Source organism: Arabidopsis lyrata (genome assembly GCF_000004255.2).
Source record: "Arabidopsis lyrata subsp. lyrata unplaced genomic scaffold ARALYscaffold_4, whole genome shotgun sequence".
Taxonomy (NCBI): Eukaryota; Viridiplantae; Streptophyta; class Magnoliopsida; order Brassicales; family Brassicaceae; genus Arabidopsis; species Arabidopsis lyrata.
The window spans coordinates 17,180,174-17,196,290 of record NW_003302552.1 but is presented as its reverse complement, the minus strand read 5'-3'; the positions used below and the strand labels follow the sequence as shown (position 1 = coordinate 17,196,290).

Below are 16,117 nucleotides of genomic sequence, written 5' to 3'. Positions count from 1 at the left end.
TATTGGTTATATTTCGTCATAAACTAGACGGAATGACGAAATTACCCTCAGGCCTTCTTCTAAAGTTATCTCTTCACTGTCAAGAAAAAGAGAACAAAAAAAGAAGGGAATTTCCTCTGAAACGTCACGAACGTGAATTGGGTTAAAAAAAATTCCTCTCATTGATCCAATCCTGAAACCCTAATTTCGATTCTCTTTGCTGATTTTCGAGATCTCAATTCGAAGAAGATGACGAAGGATTTCGCAGTTCCACCTGTAGTTTTCCCCTCCGGTGGATCATCAGCCGGTCCAAATGTCCAGCAACGAAGATTCCCAGCGACACCGTTTCAACCGCCACGTCCCTCTTCTTCCGCAATCCCTTTCATGTCGTTCGACATAGGATCCGCAGCCGCGTCTTCCGCTACACCTGCCGGACCATTCGGCGGCACAATCGCTTCCTCTTCGTCTTTTGGTGGAGGTTCAGCTTCGTTTGAAGATGAGGAGCCTCTACTTGACGAGCTCGGTATCCATCCGGATCAAATCTGGAAGAAGACTAGATCGATTCTCAATCCTTTCCGGATTAATCAAACTGTTCACAAGGATTCAGATCTATCTGGTCCAATCTTTCTATACCTTGCGCTTTGCTTATTTCAGTTGTTAGCCGGTAAAATCCAGTTCGGTGTCATACTTGGATGGATCGTCGTCTCGTCCATATTCCTATATGTTGTCTTCAACATGCTTGCTGGTAGAAACGGGAACCTTAATCTCCATACGTGTACGAGCTTGGTTGGATACTGTTTGCTTCCGGTGGTGGTTTTATCGGCGGTGTCATTGTTCGTGCCGCAAGGAGCGGGGCCGGTTCGGTTTGTGCTTGCGGCTGTGTTCGTCTTGTGGTCCACGAGGGCTTGCTCTACATTGGTGGTATCTCTCGCCGATGGTGGAGAAGAGCATCGTGGTTTGATTGCGTACGCTTGTTTCTTGATCTATACTCTCTTCTCTCTTCTTGTTATATTTTGATTGAATATTGATAGATCGTGAAATCACTTCCGGTGCCGTTAGCAAGTAGCAAAAGGCTACAAATATAAGTTCTTTGATGTGAGGTTGAATTGGATGCGTGTAAAGGCTTTTTTTTTTTTGGGATAAATTTAGAAAGATGTTTAAGAAATTTGATTCAATGTTTGTATCTGTCACTCGATCTTTAAGGTTTTTTTACTTACGAATTATATATACAATTCATCGATATGTCTTTTGACATAGCTTGTTCCTTGAGATTAGATTTGCAAGTGTATCGGAATTGATATTGCGATTACATGTGCTGAACTAATGCAGAAGAGCTTTTTATGCTTCCTTTTTCGTCTTTATTTTCTTATTTGCTTTTAGATGTGCTGATTTCTTGCTTGAATTATACTTATAGGTTCCAAGTTTTAGAATTGCTTGACATTAGATTTGCTTAAAGTATGGCTCCATGTAGGTAGAGTAGAATTTTTGAGTTGGTTTTAGCATTTTTTCTGCGCGGAACATAGCCATAGCATAGTCTAATGAAATAGTGATTAGTATTTAGCGGTTTGCTCGGTGTTGGTATGTTCCCTGATTAGGTGGCAGAGATAAGTAGGTACATAGGCTCTTGGCTTCAGGTTAGTCTTCTAGTACTGTCAATTCCAGAACTTTATCTACTTTTCCTGATAGAATTCGCTGTGTCACGAAAATTAGCACCGCAACTCATACCCTCTTAGATGGAATTGCTTTTAAACTGGAGATATTTTACTAGGTTTAGAGCGAATGTTCGTCGGCTCTTTTATAGAGTTAGCTTAGTTAATGTGTCAAGAGTAGATCAGTGAGTGAGCCTAGTCTTTGCCAGTTTTACCTTGGCCTAAAATATTTAGTAGAACTGGTGTTGGAAATGATCTCTATACAGTATTTATTTGTGTTGCAACATCGTCGCAGAGAACCACTTTTGTGTTCCACCTGTTCTCTACAATCCAAATTGAGTCAAATGGAACTGTTTTAAACATACAATGTAGAGATGTAGATGTGATACATGTGGTTGATGTACTTAAGGCATGCCTATGTTTTGAGTCTCCAGTACCCGAGCACCTACAATTCGATCCCTAGACTCGATTGAAACCTAACTCTTAGGCGGATCGTTCTCTCCTTACCACATATACCACACCTAGTTCCTCCATTGTATCTTCTTAAAATGAAATGATCAGATAGTGATAAACCATCTGATTAAAAACTCTTAACACATGCATATATAGACAATATTATCTCTCTCAAGTGTCTATATGATAGTTTTTTTTTTAAATAATACCATTAGATATATACTATTACTATCTGATTAAGCTTTCTTACTTTCAACACCTAGATTTCCAACATAGAGAACCCCTCTAAACCAAACCAAATCACTCCAACCTCTTGATGTTGCCGGCACGGCACAAGAGATATCCGCAGCTGGTAATAGACAGTTGGCCAGTAAAACGCTGCCTGTTCTCGCCGGAAATATCTGCCAATCATACCGTGGAGACGTCGTCGTATCGCTAACGGCCTCCAGGTTTATCTCGAACAGATCATCTTCGCTGTCTTCTTCACTACTTCCCTCGCCATCGCGTTCTGGTTCTTGTTTCTCCTCTTCCTCTGTTCCCCGGTTAACCAAACCAACACAACGTGTCATTGTTGATTCTGAAATAATTTTCGTTTTAAGAATCCTTTGTGGTTGAAATGTGATTATGTTGTTAATACGTATATATAAAGGTGATTGGAGGAGAAGATGGGTTAGTGGAACGGTACTCAACGAATCTACAACTATCTTTGTTGGGAATTTTTGGGTCTTAACATGCACAATAAATTCCAAAAGAAATTTGTTAATAGACTCGTGACTTGAGATTGAGAATAATAATTTTTGAGATTGAGTACAATAAATGTTCCGGTGCAACAGTCACTGTTTAGATAACTATCTTAATAGATAACTATATATATATAGAGTAATCCATTGTCTCTCTCCTCTATTTTAGAGGGAACTCTATTTTAGAGTAATCCATTGGAGCAAAATCTCCTCTAAAATAGAGTTCCTCTAAAATAGAGGAAAATATAGAGGAGACCATTGGAGATAGTCTTAGCTACTTCCGAATAAATGTATGTTTAGGACTTGGGAGGAAATGATGATTTTTTTATTGCTAAGTTTTTTGTTTGTCCACCCAAAAATATAGACATCGGCATTGGACCTTTTGTAGCAATATTATCTATAGCACCACATCCCATCGAATTCCACAAACCGGTTCAAAATATTGAATCCTAGGCTTTATTTACTCTAACTGCGTCAACGACATCATTGTCAAAACTAAATGATAAAATGTATTTATTGTTAGTATAAAAGGTTTTCTAGAGGAGAAGGTACACCTAACGCGAATCAAATATATACCTACCAACATTTATATACGTATTTTTTTGTGACGAATAATATTCATTCTTGTGGTTTATAAACTTTGCAAAATAAATAAATTTCCTCAGTTGTTTCGGGTCTGATTTTCTATTTTGGTTGCGCGAAAGTAACTTTCTTCTTTTTCTAATTTAATTTAAACGTAGATTAATAATCAACGGATTACGTGGCTTAAGGAAATTCACATCTAACTCCTACTACATTGGGGTAAACACAAACAAAACAAGAAACGACCAAAGTTGCAAGTAAACCAAACAAAATCTAACCTGAGCGTTAATTATAGACCAAACCTCTCTCTCTTCTCTCGCTTCTCTCGCTTCTCTCGCTTCCCCAGCTACTTCTCTCTGTCTCTCTCTCGTTTCTTTATTGGCAATGGCTACTGGATCAACAGATTCCCCCAGGTCTCCTTCCTCAGGTTTGATCTTTTGCCTCTTCCATTTTAATTTCGCCCATTAGATTTTGAAATTTCCTTCTTTTTTTTTGTTGTCACTAACAAAGAAAAACCCATGTGGAAAAATTTCTCAAAAAACCAGAGACGAAGATTCCAGTTTTGTAGTTCTTGAATTTTGTCCAAAATAGAGTCAGAAAAACAAAGACAAAAAAGTTCCAGAATTGGAGCATCTGATGTGAAATGATATGATTACTGTTGTTGAATTTATAGACAATGCATTTAATGATGGCTTTGAATCTCACATAATCATAGCTTTAGATTTCTTTTCTTTAAACAGAAGAACCAATATAAATCACTCTAGAGCCATTCCCTCTCAAACCAAATCAATCCTGCCCCTTTTTTTGTGGAATTTGATTGGTTTTTAAGTGAGATAGACTGATAGTAAGTAGAAACATGTTACAGGTTCATGATTTGCTTATGTTCGGTTTTATGTTGCAAGAATATTTCTTTGAGGAATTTTAATAAGTGCCCATGAGTGAGTTTAGTCTTGCGCAACTTTCTTGCCCTTGAAGATTTCATTTTAGAGACAGGACAATAATCTCTGTTTGTGTGAATCTTATTACAGGTGTTCTCCAGAAGTTGTTATTAGGATTCTTTGTCTGTATAGCTGCTTCGACTTATAAGGCAATCCAACCTCCTCCTCCAAAGCTATGTGGCTCTCATGATGGTCCATCCATCACAGGACCGAGGATTAAGCTAAGAGACGGAAGGCATTTGGCTTACAAAGAGCATGGAGTTCCCAGAGATGAAGCTACCCATAAAATCATTGTTGTCCATGGATCTGATAGTTGCAGGCACGATAATGCTTTCGCAGCTCTACTCTCACCGGTACTTTAAAACCCCCTCTTGTGATGAAGCTTCAGTAATTGCTTCGCTAGTTGCTCCAGTTGAAAGATGTAAAATTTTTGATATCAATGTTTGTAGGATATAAAAGAAGGACTTGGTGTGTATATGGTTTCATTTGATAGACCTGGCTATGCAGAGAGTGATCCAGACCCAAACCGCACTCCTAAAAGCTTGGCTTTGGACATTGAAGAGCTTGCTGATCAGTTAAGTCTAGGAACCAAGTTCTATGTCATCGGTTACTCAATGGGAGGACAAGCTACATGGGCATGCCTTAAATACATTCCTCACAGGTATCACTTTCAGAACTAACATAGTTCTTGAAGGGAATGATTTTGATGAAAATGTGTGAATGTCTCTGTTTGATTCTTTAGGTTGGCTGGAGTAACGCTAGTTGCTCCAGTGGTGAACTATTGGTGGAAGAATTTTCCATCAGAGATCTCAACAGAAGCTTTTAACCAACAAGCGAGAAATGACCAATGGGCCGTTCGTGTTGCACACTATGCTCCTTGGCTTACTCATTGGTGGAACTCTCAGAATTGGTTCCCTGGATCAAGTGTTGTGGCCCGCAATCTCGGTATGTTGTCCAAATCAGACAAAGAGATCATGTTTAAGCTCGGTGCTGCAAGGAGGCAACATGAGGTATATTGTATACAACATTCTTCATCACTTCCTTCTTTTTTTTTCTTCACATAATTGCATTCATCAAATCCAAGTCTCTATGCAGGCACAAATAAGGCAACAAGGAACACACGAGACATTACACCGTGACATGATTGTTGGATTCGGAACTTGGGAATTCGATCCGATGGAGCTCGAGAATCTGTTCCCGAACAATGAGGGATCAGTGCACTTGTGGCAGGGAGATGATGATGTACTTGTCCCTGTAACTCTGCAACGTTACATTGCACAGAAGCTTCCATGGATCCATTACCATGAGATTCCTGGAGCCGGACATTTGTTCCCATTTGCTCCAGGTATGGTTAATAACATCGTTAAAACTCTCTTAACCAATGATGGAGTGAAGAACTAAACTCTTATCTTCTCTCTCAAAAAGATAGCTAGTTTGGTTTTGTGACATGATTATTGATTACTATGATACTTTGAACCGGGATCAGAGAGATTCTCAAGTTTCTTTTGTTGTTGATATATTTTGTGGGTGATTTTTAATCACTAAGGGCCCAATATAAATATTCAGTTGAACTAATACAGTAAACAATGGCCCATAAGAAAAGTTAAATTAATTAAAACACATCATATTAATTAGCATCAATCCGACCTTAGCTCAGTTGGTAGAGCGGAAGACTGTAGTAGTTGCTGTAATCTTTAGGTCGCTGGTTCGATTCCGGCAGGTTGGATTTTTTTTTAATTATTTTTGCTAAAATTATAAGATAAAATGAAGATAATTTAAATATATAGTACTTGATTAATTTAAGAGGCCCTTGCATGTTTATAAACATTTTAAAATGGCTAAACCTTGTTCGTAGAAGTGACTAGTCCACGTGCACTCCCAAGGGAAGGTTGGAAACTTGGAATCATGATTTTTTGTTAAGTTAAATAAAATGTCTTCAGAAAAAAAAAAAAAGTAAAAAAGGAAGAGGATAATTTCTCGGCTTTGTTTTTTTTTTTGTTCTGTAATAAGTTTTTGTCACTAAACGCAATTCTATTCAAAATCGAACAAGTCTACTTTCACCAACTAAAAAGCTCAACGCCAAACAAGTGTTTACAAACTTTGACTATTACTTTCATAACATTTTGAATCTAACCTAAATATGTTTTACCAAAGTAAAACAGTATTGATCAATCAAACTAATCCATCAATTTTCACAAAACAATCATGAACCACACTAAAAGAAGATCACACTTTAATTCGCTCTTGGAATCCAAATTTCACGTTCTTATATGCGTAAAAGAGAAAAATCATGTCAAGTTTCTTAGACGTAAAACAACATTTGTGTAGCCGAAGTCACACGTGTCGAGCCTGTGAGAAGACACTCCAAGAAACAGAAGAGAGACACGTGCAGAACACGTGTCGTCGGCAGCCGAACCGATTCTTTGCCTCTGATCATGGGCCTGGACCTGGACCTCTCTAAGCTGGTAATTCATTGGTCGAAAGATGACTTTAGACAAAAGATGTTGACCTTCACGCCTCTCTTCTTAGACTCCACGCGCCACACCTTCTCACGGTGAGAACATAAATACAATCTCTCTTTTACCGCCTCTCACACATTTATCTCTCTCTCTCAAAACTTTTCAGTCAAACTTCTCCGGCGGCTTTTAAACTATGTGAAAGGAGGAGAACCTCCAAATAAAGAAGCAATCTCTCACTTTCCCGGCGGCGGAGGACGGTTTTGGATACACATATTTCATTTTCAGGTTCTTACTTTTCTTGTTATATTCAAGATCTTGGATTAGAAGAATTTATTTATGTTTAGTTAATTAAGTTTAGTTAAAATACCATTAATACCTTTCTGGTCTTTTATCTGCGTATCACCAGATATTAATTTTGGCTGTTTTTAAAGTGTATCAAACATGAAAGAAAGTGATTCTTTGTAATAGTCGGATTTAAGGATAAGTGAAGCTAATAATTAATTTATTTTAGTACTATTATTAGATTAAGCTCTAGATTATCTTTTAGCTAAAACCGAATACGGTTCATATGTTGATAAGTTCGCTTTAAGAGGAAAACGAGTGGGGTATGATATTTTCCTCTTTTGGAAACGAAACCTTTATTGAAATGAGTAATTAATTATTTGTTTATTTATTGCTAAATTTAGTATCGTTTGTCGCTGTCACGATGTGGACCGTTCTTCTTTATTTTCACGTGGACCGACTTAATTACCTTTTTGATTCTTTCTCTTTTTGACGTCATTTAAATCCCCATTATCTTTACCAAAATAATCTACAGTAATCTCGATTTCTTTATTCTATATTTTATATTCTGTTTGTTAAGTGATGTTTTAATTTTCGAATTTTGTTCTTAAATAGATGATATTTTTAATTTTTAATGCAAAATTAATTACATTTTAATTGGTTTTGACGATTTATATTTTGTGAATTGTTTTTTATTGGTTGATTAGATTTATAATAATGTTTTAGTTTAAAAATAAATTAAATGATTGTTTAATCTATGTGCATTCTCCTAAAGCATCACTTATACAAAAAAACGGAGGGAATATTTATTTTGTTCTTTGAGCATTTACTATTAATTAGTTTCATTGTCTTTTTATAAGTGAGCTTTGTGAATAGTTGAATGGAGACAAGTATCTGAAGTTTGGTCAAAATAATACGATGTTTTTAATATATAAGAGACAAAATAAATGGTTATTGTCGTTTAGGTGATATCTCCATATAACCATATTTCATTATTGTTTGTGTGAATACAGATATTAAAAATGGTCATTGTTGTGTATATATGCAGTTGTTAAATGGTAACTAGAGAAACGAAGTTGATGTCAGAGCGAGAAGTGGAGTCGTCGATGGCGCAAGCGAGACATAATGGAGGAGGTGGTGGTGAGAATCATCCGTTTACTTCATTGGGAAGACAATCTTCTATCTACTCATTGACCCTCGACGAGTTCCAACATGCTCTCTGTGAGAACGGCAAGAACTTCGGGTCGATGAACATGGACGAGTTTCTCGTCTCTATTTGGAACGCAGAGGAGAATAATAACAATCAACAAGCAGCAGCAGCAGCCGCAGCTTCACATTCTGTTCCGGCTAATCACAATGGTTTCAACAACAACAACAATGGAGGCGAGGGTGGGGTCTTTGGTGGTGGTTCTAGGGGCAACGAAGAGGCTAATAATAAGAGAGGGATAGCGAAGGAGCCTAGTCTTCCTCGACAAGGCTCGTTGACACTTCCAGCTCCGCTTTGTAGGAAGACTGTTGATGAGGTTTGGTCTGAGATACATAGAGGTGGTGGTACTGGTGATGGTGGAGAAAGCAATGGACGTAGTAGTAGTAGTAATGGTCAAAACAATGCTCAAAATGGCGGTGAGACTGCGGCTAGACAACCGACTTTTGGTGAGATGACACTTGAGGATTTTTTAGTGAAGGCTGGTGTGGTCAGAGAACATCCCACTAACCCTAAACCTAATCCAAACCCGAACCAAAACCAAAACCCATCTAGTGTTATACCCGCAGCTGCGCAACAGCAACTATATGGTGTGTTTCAAGGAACCGGCGATCCTACATTCCCAGGACAGGCTATGGGTGTAGGTGACCCATCAGGTTATGGTAAAAGGACAGGAGGAGGAGGGTATCAGCAGGCGCCACCGGTTCAGGCAGGTGTTTGCTATGGAGGTGGTGGTGGGTTTGGAGCGGGTGGACAGCAAATGGGGATGGTTGGACCGTTAAGCCCGGTGTCGTCAGACGGGTTAGGACATGGACAAGTGGATAACATAGGAGGTCAGTATGGAGTGGATTTGGGAGGGCTAAGGGGAAGGAAAAGAGTAGTGGATGGTCCAGTGGAGAAAGTAGTGGAAAGAAGGCAGAGGAGGATGATCAAGAACCGTGAGTCTGCTGCGAGGTCTAGAGCAAGAAAACAAGTAAATATAGACCTTTTCATTTATTTTATAATGTTTCTTGTAGAAGAAAAAAGCTAATGTTTGTGTTTGTTGTTGTTGTTGTTTTGGGAAGGCATATACAGTGGAATTGGAAGCTGAACTGAACCAGTTGAAAGAAGAGAACGCGCAGCTAAAACATGCATTGGTATTTTACTCATCTTGTTAAAGAGTTTAGTCCTTTGTGAAGTTGATTGTAACAATTAGCCTTTGTTATGTTTTCATCAGGCGGAGTTGGAGAGGAAGAGGAAGCAACAGGTAAAAAATCCTAAATGAGTATGCATTTCTAAGATGGTTGCAGTATTTTGGTCAGAAGAAAACTACAATGGTCGTTGGTTTTATGGTTGCAGTATTTTGAGAGTTTGAAGACAAGGGCACAACCAAAATTACCAAAATCGAACGGGAGATTGCGGACATTGATGAGGAACCCGAGTTGCCCACTCTAAACAAACAATAGGAAGATGAAGAAGTCGGAGACAGAACGAGGGAGCGAAACTGATGATTTCTACGTTCTTGTTTTGTCTTTGAAGAATGAGGTTATAGAATCTTTATACTTTGATGTTTTCTATGTTGGTAGGAGGAACACCATCTGATCTTCTTTACTAGTGTTCCTTATGAACAAGAAAGTGATTCTGTGTTTCAACATCATCAATCTTTGGAAAATATGACGAGTGTTATGCTCACTAGATCCTCTGCAGTATCAAAAAGACTCTTTTAACTTGGAATGATACAATGTGCAAGAAAAAAGATACTCAGGACACAAGAAGTCAGATAGTTCAACCTAGTTCGACAAGAGAAATTACTTAAACCAAACTCTAGATAGATCAAGATTCAAACTACATCAGAGTGCTGCGTTTTTTAACATTCAGTAACAACTAGAGAGAAACAGAGATAGAGCAAGAAACTAAGTAGAGGTGAGAGAGAGAGCGAGAGTTATTTTGAACCGTAGTCATACTTTAGTACGAAAAAAAAAAAAAAAAAGGCTAAATGAACATAAATGGTAATACAATAGTTTTCGTCTTTTCGAGCTATTAGAAGATTAGTTGAAGTCATAAGAAATCCAGAATACGTAGACACCAAACCCATTTTTCACACACACTTATTATCACCCACCAAAAATTCGAGAATTCCAAATTTGTGCCAAGTTTTTCCAGAGAGAATGAAGACGTCCAAGCAAATTTGTTAAAAGTTAATATGTAAAGAGCTATTGTAGTTTATATAATTTGCTGACAAGTCTAAGAATTTTTTAGGCCTGGTATGCCCGAAAGAATTAGTATCAGTACTATATAAGTTGTATTAAATATGGGATGAAGAAACGATCTAGCTTCAAGAAAAAGTCTTAATTAACATACATAATAACTATCAGGTGTCAACGCTCTCATCTTTTTTTCCATGAGTCCCTAAGTAATAACTCCTCCAAGGCTACGATCATATTTACAGGCGGAAAATTGTTGTGTTTGATTTCTTTCTTATTTCCTTCTTACTCTAAGCCTCTGGTTATATCGCATCTTTTTTGGCAGAAAATCTAATCGCAAATTAAACAGGAGATTATAATTAAGCAACATGTCAAATTGTTATGAAACATTTTATATCATAAAACATTTATTTGGTATAGTATAATATAAAACAAAATGTCAAAACAATATCAATGTCATAATATGTGCTCATTATGTTGAGTTGAGTCAAGGCATTTACTTGTAAGAACACTTCAATAATTATAGTTAACAATTTATGTGTATTCTTATGTATGATACAAGGTTTGGTGTTGTATATATTTATCCAAATCCCTTGAATTTTAGTTGGGTCAAAATAACGACATTAAAATTATAATACGTCGTTGCGATATAAAAATTGGTACAATTTGGATGCAACGTAGAGAGATTAGCGAGACATTGGGTGGATCGTGCAATTCATTTCTGTTTTGTCAACTTGCAATTCATTTTTCATGGAATCAAATTATGGCGACATTACTCAATATATTACACAAAAACTAATAAACTATGTCTTCTGGCTTCAAATAGAATAAATAAAAGTCATTGAGTTTGCCCTATAAATGACCCTATGCTTTCAAGTAGTTAGCTACAAGCTCATCAATCTCTGCTGTCTGCTCTATTGAAAGAAGAAGAAGCAAACACAAAACAGCAACAAAGAAAAATGGCAAAGCTCATCATTAACTTCTTTGCACTCTTGATGATCGTCTTGTTGGTTTCTCATGGTAATTTTAACTTCCTTTGTCCTAATTAAGATATTATTATTATTGATTTGGATGAGGAGAGATTAATGTGAGAATGGTTTACACAGGACTCCCGAAGGCTGAAGCCCAAACATGCTTAAAAGGTGAAGCTCAGAAGGGTGTATGTGTTGAACTTGACGGCGCTACATTGTGTGATCTTCTTTGCAAGGCAAGCAACACAACTTGGTTTGGGAAATGTGAAGTGGAAGACAAGGAAACGCACTGTCACTGCTACGGACCTTGTTAAATACAAATCTGAAAGGTGAATAATTGTGCATCAGTACCGATGTGTGTGCTTTGCTTATGATCAATGTCACATATCTAAATGTGTGTTCCATGTTTGTGTGTTTTATTTTATGGCTTTCAATAAATTTGCATCAGCACCGTATTGATGCTCAATCATTGTAAGATTGAATCTGTATTTTATGTTTGCTTTTGGTGTTGCATTACGCCTATGTCCTCTTCTTCTTTTTCACTCTTGTCATATATATATATATATATATATATATATATGTGTGTTTACGACTATCCGCAACCTTTAAGGGGATGCAGAGTAACGTATACGATATTGCCAAGAGTTCGATAAATTATTGTGAATGTTAGAAACCTAGCTAGCCTTTTTTATCCGTTGAGTCAATCAAATTAAATTACCGAAGGCAAAGAATCTTTAGTATGAATTTTTTCTCATGAATTAATCAATCAAATAATCAAAAAATGAAAAAAAAAAAAAAAAGCCAACGTGGGTTGGGCTAGTGGTACTTGAGGGGTAATCCCAATATGGTACCCGCAGTTCGATTCCCGTTGGCCACCGAGGTTTTCACCTGGCCTCCTCGGGGCTCCAGAAAACACACTAAGCGTTGGGCTCGGACGGTCCGAAAGGGAACCGACCTCAAGCCTTGGTGCTAGTCGGGCTTCGGTCCGGATACCTGGATTATAAAAAAAAAAACATGAAAAAAAGAATGAAAGCTAATGAGTCCTATTTACTACACCAAAAATCTACTGCCTCTATAGATTTCTCTACCTAAACTTAAAAAGAAGTATCCAATGAGTTTGCTATTCTCACCACCATTTTTTTCTTTCTTGTAAATTCAAGGGATGACCTTAAGTCCTTAATCTATGATAAAAAAATTTCCAACTATGTAATGTAACCAGTAACCACCACATTTTTCTTCTTAAAAGTCATTTAGCAAATTTACACCAAAATAAAAAAAAATCAATGAAAGTTGAAGTACATGAAATGAAATTTAAATTATAATCATTTTCTTCAAGTTTTTCACGTCCCAGTTAATTTTTTTTACCAGCACAAACATAACAGTGATAAATTAAAAAAAAAAATTAAGAACAAAAGCATTTTTAATTTTATTTTTTATATTGGTGTGGGGGTTTAATGAATTGAGATATTTAGTCAGAAAACACCAAAACCCTCCTCCGTTCCAGACCTTGAGCTTCCTTGTTCTATTCACTCCCAACTCTTCTTCTGCTACTCTCAGGTTTCTCTTCTCCACTTTTGTCTCTCCAGCTTTATCCTTTGATTTCATTCTCTTTGAGTTTCTCTGTCTTACAGTATTACCCAAAAATCGAAGCTTTTTTTCTCCATTTCTTAAATTTGTTTTCATGTAATGCTGCAAACTTCGCTATACCCATCTTCAATTTCGTCAATTCGTAATGGCGAAAAGCATTTTAATTTAGTTTGGGTTTTGTGGTTTCTCACTTGTTTCAGTCTTCTAGTCTTAAATCATCCACTAATTCTCAATTTCTGTGGATTTGATATCTATTGCTGGGTTAACAATGGAGCATAGATGCAACTTGGTTTTGTATATGTTATCTTTAAGAATGTAGATTACACTGCTTTGTGGCTACTTTGTGTTTTACTTTGTGGCTGAATCATATAACTCTAAATTGAGAGCTTTGGGTTTGACTTCTTTAGCCTTTTATGAACAGGTCTTTGGTTCTGGAGTTTGTAAATTCCTGCAGTGGTTGGTCTCAGTATGGCAACTTACGTTTCACCGTGTTTCACTCCTTCGGATTCTCGGTTGCTAACTGTTCTTAGAAAGAATGTATTACCGGAGAATCATTTAGGCAGGGTTAACTCCATTAGAATGATTGAGAGTAAGAAAAACCGACTTGTTGCTGCTGCTGCTCAGAAATCTGAATCTTCGCCAATCAGAAACTCTCCACGGCATTTCCAAAGCCAAGCTCAAGATCCTTTCTTGAACCTTCACCCGGAAATATCGATGCTTAGAGGTGAAGGGACCAGTACAATAGTCAATCCAAGGAAGGAAACGTCTTCTGGACCTGTTACTGAGGATTTTGAAGAGCCGTCTGCTCCGAGTAACTACAATGAGGCGAGGATTAAAGTTATTGGTGTGGGAGGTGGTGGATCAAATGCTGTGAATCGTATGATAGAGAGTGAAATGTCAGGCGTGGAGTTCTGGATTGTGAACACTGATATCCAGGCTATGAGAATGTCTCCTGTTTTACCTGATAATAGGTTACAAATTGGTAAGGAGTTGACTAGGGGTTTAGGTGCTGGAGGAAATCCAGAGATCGGTATGAATGCTGCTAGAGAGAGCAAAGAAGTTATTGAAGAGGCTCTCTATGGCTCAGATATGGTCTTTGTCACAGTATGTCCTCAAATATTTGTTATTTCTATTGCATTTCGTTTTTCTTAGTTATAAACTTTGATCGTAGAAAAAGACGTTTCAAACCAGTTTATAAGGTTTTAGTCTGTGTTATCTCTCAATCACTTATCAGGTAGTTCTTGTCTCTATCTGTCCGAAATAGTGAGTATATGCTGCTCGCATGTCTTCGTCATTTTGTAGGCTGGAATGGGTGGTGGAACTGGCACTGGCGCAGCCCCTGTAATTGCAGGAATCGCCAAGGCGATGGGTATATTGACAGTTGGTATTGCCACAACGCCTTTCTCGTTTGAGGGTCGAAGAAGAACGGTTCAGGCCCAAGAAGGGCTTGCATCTCTCAGAGACAATGTTGACACTCTCATCGTCATTCCAAATGACAAGTTACTTACAGCTGTCTCTCAGTCTACTCCGGTAACGGAAGCATTTAATCTAGCTGATGATATACTCCGTCAGGGGGTTCGTGGGATATCTGATATCATTACGGTATAGCTTTTTAATGAACTTCCTGTGATCATTTTTATGTATGGTAAATGATTTATCAGCTGTCTTTGCTTTGTAGATTCCTGGATTGGTGAATGTGGATTTTGCTGATGTGAGAGCTATAATGGCGAATGCGGGGTCTTCATTGATGGGAATAGGAACTGCAACAGGTAAGTTTGGAATGATAGATAAGCTCATTTAGCTACATAATTTCATAAGCAGAACCACTAGTCACTAGATATGTGTCGAAATAGTCTAATTGAACTAATGAGATAGTAGATTTGGTGTGGCAAAGAAACCAGTCTAGTGAGTGGGATACTGAAAATGACCATTTTATATTCACTGGTACTCAACTATTGTGCATCTATGTCATGAACCTGAACTTCTTTTGCGCGAGGTTTTGTTTTGTTTGCAACATGCTGATTCTTTCATGCTACTTGTAACCATGCAGGAAAGAGTCGGGCAAGAGATGCTGCTCTAAATGCGATCCAATCACCTTTGTTAGATATTGGGATTGAGAGAGCCACTGGAATTGTTTGGAACATTACTGGTGGAAGTGACTTGACATTGTTTGAGGTTTTTCTCTCATCTTTGTTTCTTATCTCATCGTCGATAGATCCATAAACGATAATTGGATCTTGAGAGACGCATTGACAGGGTGTAGAAATCATTTATTTTCTTCCTTCCATAGACAACTTAGAGCAAAGCCTGATTTTGCTTCATACCCCTAAGATGCGCTATAGTTTTTCATACACTTTGGTCTTTGTGTAGGTAAACGCTGCTGCGGAAGTAATATATGATCTTGTCGATCCAACTGCCAATCTTATATTCGGTGCTGTTGTAGATCCAGCCCTCAGCGGTCAAGTATGTCCTTTTTGATGTGTCTTCTACTAAACATAGATAAGACCTCTAGAGATTATATAATTGATGTCTTTTTGTTTTGGTAAAAGGTAAGCATAACCCTGATAGCTACGGGTTTCAAACGACAAGAAGAGGGAGAAGGACGAGCGGTTCAGATGGCACAAGCAGATGCTGCGTCAGTTGGAGCTACAAGAAGACCCTCTTCCTCCTTTAGAGAAAGCGGTTCAGTGGAGATCCCGGAGTTCTTGAAGAAGAAAGGCAGCTCTCGTTATCCCCGAGTCTAAGCCCGATCTAATCACTATACTGCACACTGCAGCAATAACAAACGTGTGTGTACTGGTACTGCCTTCTCTCTCGGATACAGCAAGATGTTTTGATGTATGATCAAGAATCTGTGTGGGTGTGTATATGCTCTCTCTCTGTCTCTGCCTCTGGTCGTGTTCTTGAATAGGTTGTTTTAGAAATCGGAGTTCTCTCTATGTCACTTCCCAAACAAAAAAGGAGAAGAAGAATCACACTTCTCAAACCATAAACATATAACATTATGAGAGTTTTAGCAGAGTATTGTTGTCATTTTTCATTCAGTAAAAAAAAATTCAATAGCGATATTACCAGCAATCACTAGAATAC

The 16,117-nt window shown here is 37.8% G+C and overlaps 6 protein-coding genes and 1 non-coding gene across 8 annotated transcripts; 6 read left to right on the top strand and 1 right to left on the bottom strand.

Moving 5' to 3' along the window:
- The first annotated feature begins 32 nt into the window (after positions 1 to 32).
- Positions 33 to 1,326, top strand: LOC9315667 (protein YIPF5 homolog). Its single transcript, XM_021027524.1, has one exon. It carries the CDS (start codon positions 229 to 231, stop codon positions 994 to 996), a length of 768 nt encoding a protein of 255 aa, XP_020883183.1. The 5' UTR covers positions 33 to 228; the 3' UTR covers positions 997 to 1,326.
- A 637-nt stretch (positions 1,327 to 1,963) lies between these two features.
- On the bottom strand, positions 1,964 to 2,933 carry LOC9317503. Its single transcript, XM_021027525.1, has one exon. The coding sequence runs from the start codon at positions 2,648 to 2,650 to the stop codon at positions 2,318 to 2,320; it is 333 nt and encodes a 110-aa protein (XP_020883184.1). The 5' UTR covers positions 2,651 to 2,933; the 3' UTR covers positions 1,964 to 2,317.
- A 654-nt stretch (positions 2,934 to 3,587) lies between these two features.
- On the top strand, positions 3,588 to 5,918 carry LOC9317502. The gene is made up of 5 exons (XM_021027522.1): positions 3,588 to 3,830; positions 4,432 to 4,694; positions 4,791 to 5,002; positions 5,084 to 5,351; positions 5,437 to 5,918. The coding sequence occupies exons 1-5, from the start codon at positions 3,788 to 3,790 to the stop codon at positions 5,740 to 5,742; spliced, it is 1,092 nt and encodes a 363-aa protein (XP_020883181.1). The 5' UTR covers positions 3,588 to 3,787; the 3' UTR covers positions 5,743 to 5,918.
- Positions 5,919 to 5,983: 65 nt separating this feature from the next.
- On the top strand, positions 5,984 to 6,067 carry TRNAY-GUA. The gene is given in 2 exon segments: positions 5,984 to 6,020; positions 6,032 to 6,067. It is a non-coding gene; the product is annotated as a tRNA-Tyr (tRNA).
- A 420-nt stretch (positions 6,068 to 6,487) lies between these two features.
- On the top strand, positions 6,488 to 9,975 carry LOC9317501 (protein ABSCISIC ACID-INSENSITIVE 5). Its single transcript, XM_002881389.2, has 5 exons — positions 6,488 to 7,085; positions 8,131 to 9,259; positions 9,351 to 9,422; positions 9,503 to 9,532; positions 9,625 to 9,975. The coding sequence occupies exons 2-5, from the start codon at positions 8,138 to 8,140 to the stop codon at positions 9,718 to 9,720; spliced, it is 1,320 nt and encodes a 439-aa protein (XP_002881435.1). The 5' UTR covers positions 6,488 to 7,085; positions 8,131 to 8,137; the 3' UTR covers positions 9,721 to 9,975.
- A 1,159-nt stretch (positions 9,976 to 11,134) lies between these two features.
- Positions 11,135 to 11,962, top strand: LOC9317500 (putative defensin-like protein 203). Its single transcript, XM_002881388.2, has 2 exons — positions 11,135 to 11,489; positions 11,576 to 11,962. The coding sequence occupies exons 1-2, from the start codon at positions 11,429 to 11,431 to the stop codon at positions 11,752 to 11,754; spliced, it is 240 nt and encodes a 79-aa protein (XP_002881434.1). The 5' UTR covers positions 11,135 to 11,428; the 3' UTR covers positions 11,755 to 11,962.
- A 935-nt stretch (positions 11,963 to 12,897) lies between these two features.
- On the top strand, positions 12,898 to 16,093 carry LOC9315666 (cell division protein FtsZ homolog 2-1, chloroplastic). 2 transcript variants are annotated; one of them, XM_021029804.1, is made up of 7 exons: positions 12,898 to 12,997; positions 13,449 to 14,131; positions 14,330 to 14,629; positions 14,706 to 14,796; positions 15,078 to 15,202; positions 15,398 to 15,490; positions 15,602 to 16,093. In XM_021029804.1, exons 2-7 carry the CDS (start codon positions 13,496 to 13,498, stop codon positions 15,734 to 15,736), a joined length of 1,380 nt encoding a protein of 459 aa, XP_020885463.1. In that variant the 5' UTR covers positions 12,898 to 12,997; positions 13,449 to 13,495; the 3' UTR covers positions 15,737 to 16,093. The 2 variants fall into 2 exon arrangements, with proteins under 2 accessions (XP_020885463.1, XP_002881433.1); XM_002881387.2 differs by having other exon boundaries at positions 15,577 to 16,093.
- The last annotated feature ends 24 nt before the right edge of the window (positions 16,094 to 16,117 follow it).

Excerpts from the sequence above, each read along its gene's own strand:
- LOC9317502 (XM_021027522.1), top strand. The coding sequence starts at position 3,788 with ATGGCTACTGGATCAACAGATTCCCCCAGGTCTCCTTCCTCAG. Across the intron at positions 3,831-4,431 it reads CCCCAGGTCTCCTTCCTCAG|GTGTTCTCCAGAAGTTGTTA; the intron begins GTTTGATCTTTT and ends ATCTTATTACAG. Across the intron at positions 5,003-5,083 it reads CTTAAATACATTCCTCACAG|GTTGGCTGGAGTAACGCTAG; the intron begins GTATCACTTTCA and ends TTGATTCTTTAG.
- LOC9315666 (XM_002881387.2), top strand. The coding sequence starts at position 13,496 with ATGGCAACTTACGTTTCACCGTGTTTCACTCCTTCGGATTCTCGGTTG. Across the intron at positions 14,630-14,705 it reads GGATATCTGATATCATTACG|ATTCCTGGATTGGTGAATGT; the intron begins GTATAGCTTTTT and ends TTTGCTTTGTAG. Across the intron at positions 14,797-15,077 it reads GGGAATAGGAACTGCAACAG|GAAAGAGTCGGGCAAGAGAT; the intron begins GTAAGTTTGGAA and ends GTAACCATGCAG.
- LOC9317500 (XM_002881388.2), top strand. The coding sequence starts at position 11,429 with ATGGCAAAGCTCATCATTAACTTCTTTGCACTCTTGATGATCGTCTTG. Across the intron at positions 11,490-11,575 it reads CGTCTTGTTGGTTTCTCATG|GACTCCCGAAGGCTGAAGCC; the intron begins GTAATTTTAACT and ends TGGTTTACACAG.
- LOC9317501 (XM_002881389.2), top strand. The coding sequence starts at position 8,138 with ATGGTAACTAGAGAAACGAAGTTGATGTCAGAGCGAGAAGTGGAGTCG. Across the intron at positions 9,260-9,350 it reads GGTCTAGAGCAAGAAAACAA|GCATATACAGTGGAATTGGA; the intron begins GTAAATATAGAC and ends TGTTTTGGGAAG. Across the intron at positions 9,423-9,502 it reads CGCAGCTAAAACATGCATTG|GCGGAGTTGGAGAGGAAGAG; the intron begins GTATTTTACTCA and ends TGTTTTCATCAG.
- LOC9315667 (XM_021027524.1), top strand. The coding sequence starts at position 229 with ATGACGAAGGATTTCGCAGTTCCACCTGTAGTTTTCCCCTCCGGTGGA.
- LOC9317503 (XM_021027525.1), bottom strand. The coding sequence starts at position 2,650 with ATGACACGTTGTGTTGGTTTGGTTAACCGGGGAACAGAGGAAGAGGAG.